At 41.9% G+C, this 6,000-nt stretch overlaps 1 protein-coding gene across 3 annotated transcripts in view; it reads right to left on the bottom strand.

Annotated features, from left to right (window-relative positions):
• The window catches only part of INPP4A (inositol polyphosphate-4-phosphatase type I A), a 430,069-nt gene that overhangs the window by 36,036 nt on the left and 388,033 nt on the right, over window positions 1-6,000 (bottom strand). For all 3 annotated transcript variants that reach the window (XM_053707704.1, XM_053707705.1, XM_053707706.1), the window contains 2 exons: window positions 3,529-3,641; window positions 1,596-1,750 (listed from right to left, as the gene is read on the bottom strand). In XM_053707704.1, coding sequence (XP_053563679.1) covers window positions 1,596-1,750; window positions 3,529-3,641 — 268 coding nt within the window. The remainder of the gene's footprint in view (window positions 1-1,595; window positions 1,751-3,528; window positions 3,642-6,000) is intronic.

Below are 6,000 nucleotides of genomic sequence, written 5' to 3'. Positions count from 1 at the left end.
ACGTATGATGCTCACCAGACCGGTACGGTTACGGTACACTAAGTGCACACTGAAGAGGTAGGAGGGGAGGGCGGGTGGGGGTCTGGGGGTGGGCAGAGTGCAGAGCTGATTGGCCATAAGAAGCGGTAGGCATACGGGCCGGGGCTGTGCACTGACAGACTTGGAACAGAGTCAGAGAGCAGAATTTTCATAGTTTGCGCGCCTAAACCTTTTCTTTAGTGATTTATTTTAGAGTGCTCTGTTTATCTTTCATTTGATGCTCTGCTGAGCCAGGGAGCAGCTCTAGGCATGAGCTTTATAATTAATGCAGTGCAGTTTACATATTTTGTATGTGTGTCTGTCTGAGTGTTTTTGTGTGTGTGTGTCTCAGTGTTTTGTGTGTGTCTCAGTGTTTTTGTGTGTGTGAGTGTTTGTGTGTGTATCTCAGTGTTTTTGTGTGTGTGTCTGAGTTAGGGTTGCCACCCAGCTGGTATTTTACCGACACGGCCGGTATTTTTAAGGTTCATGTTAATGTAGAAAATAAAGAATAAATATTGAAAGAAAGCCCCTGTCAAAGTGAAACTGCTTCTGAGTTTGATAAATAATAGTTATAAACAAATGAGCATTTAAAATCAGTCCTATCAGCTTTAGTTTTTGAGTTATGCTGTTTAATTATTTATTCAAATTTATGTTAATGAGCAAGGCCGGTATTTTCTTCCAAGAAAGGTGGCAACCCTAGTCTGAGTGTTTGTGTGTGTGTGTGTGTCTGAGTGTTTGTGTGTGTGTCTGAGTGTTTTTGTGTGTGTGTCTGAGTGTGTTTCTGAGTGTTTGTGTGTGCATCGGAGTGTGTTTTTAAGTGTGTCCGAGTGTTTGTATATGTGTGTGCCTGTGTTTTTGTGTGTGTCTGCTTTCTGGGGGAGGGTGACACCATAACTTACCGCACCGGGTGACGCCAACCCTAGTGACGCCACTGATTCTTGCTGGTAAATGCTGCCAGCCCCCCACAACATGAGACTGGCAGAACAGCCAATCAGATGCTTTAACGCCTGCCTACTCTATAATTGTAAATAGACAGCAAGCCTTCTGCTCCGCATACAGCCTACAGATGGGTGACAGAAAAGTGCACCTGATGATGCAGTTTGGTAAACTTTTTTAGCAGGGAGCAGAACATATATAGGTTTACTGTCCCTAGAAGATTGGTTGCCTTGTATCCCAGATAGTATCAGAGTGCCTGCTGTGCACCTCTCCTGGGTTGCCGATATAACCATAAAACCGAATCCCCATGCAGGACGGAGAGGAGATGGTGTTTATTTAACTGTATAGTTTACATGGGCATTAAATAAATTGTTAGTGCTGTGCTTACTGAAAAATAGACTATTGTGTAGTTTTATAAGAATTGTACCTTAATATGTAAATATCAGGGGGACAGGACAATGGAGAAATATTTTAAGTTTTACTTTCCAGTGCCCATCAAGGTGTCAAATAAACAATATTATACATTTTTTTAGGCTGAAAATACCAAATTATTCTGGGAAAATTCACATCTGTAGTTCACCTAGTTCTCAATTTGAGGGGTAAGGGAAGCTGTAATGAGCAGCAAGCATTACTTTGCTTACCTGCGCATGCACTCCAGTGCCTGTGTGAACACCTGAGGCGCCATGCCATACTCGTGCTGTAGGATCAAACACTGCTCCAGGGTCACTGACATAGCCGTACGGTCCTTGGCACTCTTACAGCTTGTAAACCGGACACCATTTAGTCGTCGGCATATCTAAAACAAAATGATGACACTTATAGGTCTGCCCAGAGCTGCAACTTAAAGGGACATAAAACAGGTTGAGATCTGTGCATATCCTAAAAGGGCTAATTAATTAAAAATTATTTGCTTAAAAAATAGTTTAAAAATTGCTGGCAAGTATTTTAAAATAATTTTCAAAAATAAGCAAAATGAATTACATAGCAAAGCAGCCTGGGGCAGCCAAATCCACCCCCCCCCTATCAGTGTTTAGACACAGGCATTGTATTTCAATGAGTTCACAGCTTCTAGGCATGCTCCAGCAGATAATCCCGATTCACTTTTGTATTCTACCAAAAGCAACCATAGATAAAGATACAGCCATAAAAGGAATTGTGTGGGGGGAGTTAGCGCTTTACAATTCAGAAACTAAAAAGAAAGGGTTAATGGCGAGGCACTGCAGTATAAATTTGCAGGTAAAGTAATTAAAGTACATATTACTATATTTTGTCTCTATCCCAACTTGTTTTATGTCCCTTTAAGCTAGTTGAAAAAAAACCCATCACGTTAAGGTTTTTTTTTTCCTTTTAAATTATAAATAACATTTGTATTACATTTAATGAAACAACATCCATTATTGTAAATTCACTGCCAAAGGTAAAGGGCCAATATAGTGCAAAATATTACATATATGCTGCAAAAGATTACATACATGCTGCAAAAGATTGCATACATGTAATTTTAGAGCTATCAAACCTGCTGCTGCTAATTGGCTCACTGGCTTTGTCCTCTCTGGACCATCAGTTCTCTGTGGCTCCCTGCAGTACTTTATACATGTGTTTAACCCATATGCAGATGTTAAACAGATAGGGCCCTGGTGATCAAAAACTCCCCAGTTTGGGGAGAAATCACACAAAATCTTTTTCAGCATTATATTGCAAGTATGTGTCTCTCCTCCATGGGCAGAACCCTGCATAGTGAGACCAATCTAAAATGTTCCTTTCTAAAATTCTTTTAGGGACCTCGCTGTGCTGACAACACTTGTTAGATTATCTCACCAGGGCAGAGAACTCCTCAGGTCCATAGACTTACAGCAAAGGTGGTGCCAGAATTCGAGCACTACACTTGCCCTTTAATCTGACTGGAGCAAGTTTTGACATCTTTGTGCTGTTTTGGTTTACACTACATAAGCTGTTAAATGCCATCCATGTTATGACGCACCACATTTAACTCTAGTCTGCTCACAAAGCTAACACTATATATTTAGTAGAGGTATCTTAGGGGTTAATTTTTGACATTTTAATTGATGTTTTTTCATTGGATGTTATACTCCTTATAATGAGCCTATTCACCACCTGTTCTCCATCAGTGAACAAGTGCCCCAGAGGCATGAAACGCGTATGATGTCACAGGAGGGTGATGTTCTCCCTGTTTTCCTTTTCTACATGTGATTTTACTCGCTGCTGTATATGGATATATGTTTTTAAGCTGCGCAAATAAATAAAGAAATTTTATCTTATCCTGTCTGGAGTGCAGAGGAGTTCTTTGTTTCCTTCCTTATATATATATATATATATATATATATATATATATATATATATATATATATATATATATATATATATATATATATATATATATATATATATAATTAATTAATTAAAAACTGCAATAAAGTGAAGAATAACATGTTTTTGATGTGTATCTACTAATTATCTTCAGCAAAAATGGTTTATTAAATGATGTGGGAAGCTAGAATTACATTGTATAATGTAAAAAAATATAATGCAGCAATATACAATGGCAGAGGGTACCTCAGCAGCTTGCCAGAGGATGTCAACATTTTTGTTTTTTCGTGCATGGACATTCTGTCCAAGGAACCTAAGCAATTCGGGAAGACAAGTCTGACTGCGAGAGCGAGGGAGACCTGAAGAGAAAAAGATATTAATTTAATATGCAAAATAATTAAAGTACACTGTAAATAGTGTTATCATTTTTCAGGTCTATTTGTGTATATGAAGTAGCTGGTTTTGTGCTTATAAACCACATCTTATTACAATGGGTTGAGCTTCAGGTAATATCAGATTTTATTATATTATCACTATGTGTACACACACATGCTTCCTTATCTTATATTTGTCTGTAAACCAAAGCTCAATACTTAGAAAGAACAATGGAAAAACATAAATTATGCTTACCTGATAATTTTATTTCCATCGAGGTGAGGAGAGACCACAGCTTCATTCATTACTAGTGGGAATTAAGAACCTGGCCATCAGGAGGAGGCAAAGACACCCCAGCCAAAGGCTTAAATACCTCCCCCACTCCCCTCATCCCCCAGTCATTCAGCAGAGGGAACAAGGAACAGTAGGAGAAATATTAGGGTATAAATGGTGCCAGAAGAGAATATAAAATTTAGGTCCGCCCATCGGAGCTACAGGGGGGGCCCGTGGACTCTCCTCCCCTCAATGGAAATAAAATGATCAGGTAAGCATAATTTATGTTTTCCATCTTAAGGGGAGGAGAGTCCACGGCTTCATTCATTACTAGTGGGAACATATACCCAAGCTCTAGAGGACACTGAATGAAACCGGGTGGACAAAAGGCGGACCCTTAATCTGAGGGCACCACAGCCTGTAGAGCCTTTCTCCCAAAAACCGCTTCCGCAGAAGCATAAACGTCAAATTTGTAAAACTTAGTGAAGGTATGCAAGGAGGACCAGGTAGCCGGCTTGCAAATCTGCTCCATAGAAGCCTCATTCTTGAAGGCCCAAGATGAAGCTACCGCTCTAGTGGAATGAGCCGTATTCCTCTGAGGAGGTTTATGACCTGCTGTCTCATAGGCCAAGCGGATCAGGCTCCTCAGCCAAAAAGACAAAGAAGTATCAGAAGCTTCCCTGAATACATGACAAAAAGAGAGTTAGATTGTCTGAAATCCTTTGTGGCCTGAAGATAAAATTTTAAGGCACGAACCACGTCCAGATTATGAAGCAACCTCTCCTTAGGAGAAGAAGGATTAGGACATAAAGAAGGAACGACTATCTCCTGATTGATGTTTCGGTTAGACACCACCTAGGGGAGAAACCACACACCAGTGCGAAAAACAGCCTTATCCAAATGAAACACCAGATAAGGAGGCTCATATTGCAAGGCCGCCAGCTCAGAAACTCTGCGTTCCGATGCAATGGCCAACAGAAAGAGAACCTTCCATGATAGAATCTTTATGTCAAGAGAATGCATAGATTCAAACGGAACCTTCTGCAAGACCTTAAGTACCAAGTTTAAGCTCCAAGGGGGAGCAGACTGCTTAAAGACAGGCCTGATTCGAGATAGAGCCTGAACATAGGATTGTATGTCAGGGAGATCAGCGAATCTCCTGTGTAACAGAACAGATAAAGCCGAAATTTGCCCCTTTAGGGAACTAGCGACAAGACCCTTCTCCAATTCTTCTTGAAAAAAGGACAAAATCCTAGATACCCTCACCCTGTGCCAAGGGTAGCCATGAGTCTCAAACCAGGACAAGTAAGTCCTCCACACCTTATGATAGATGCGACGAGTGACCGGCTTTCTTGCCTGAACCAGTGTGTCAATCACATTTTCCGCAAAACCCCTTTTTGCCAAGACTAAGCATTCAATCTCTATGCAGTCAGCCTCAGATAATCGAGATTTTGATGTTGAAAAGGACCCCAGCAGATCTCTGTGACAGGGTAACCTCCACGGCAGAGAGGATGACATCCCCACCAGATCTGCGAACCACGTCCTCCTTGGCCACGAAGGAGAAATCAGAATGGAAGACGCTCTCTCCTGCTTTATTTGCGCCACTACACGAGGAAGAAGCGGTAACGGAGGGAATATGTATACTAGACCGAACCCCCAAGGAATTGCCAATGCTTCTATTAGCTCCGCCTGGGTGTCCCTCGACCTCGATCCGTATTGGGGAAGGTTGCAGTTCAATCTGGACGCCATGAGATCGATCTCCGGCGTCCCCCATCTGAGACAGATCTCCGCAAACACCTTGGGGTGAAGAGACCATTCCCCCAGGTGACCAGGTGAAAGGTCTGCCTGCTGAGAAAATCCGCCTCCCAGTTGTCCACACCCGGGATGTGGATCGCAGAGAGCGAACTGTTGTGGGTCTCCGCCCACTCCAGTATCCGATACACCTCCCTCATTGCCAGGGAGCTCCTCGTGCCTCCTTGGTGGTTGATGTTAGCCACCGAGGTGATATTGTCCGTCTGGAACCTGATAAAGCTGAAGTTTCTCAGACGAGGCCATGCCTCCAGATCATTG

Source organism: Bombina bombina, chromosome 3, assembly GCF_027579735.1.
Source record: "Bombina bombina isolate aBomBom1 chromosome 3, aBomBom1.pri, whole genome shotgun sequence".
Lineage (NCBI taxonomy): Eukaryota > Metazoa > Chordata > Amphibia > Anura > Bombinatoridae > Bombina > Bombina bombina.
The sequence above is the reverse complement of the archived record's forward strand: the minus strand, read 5'-3'. Positions and strand labels throughout refer to the sequence as shown.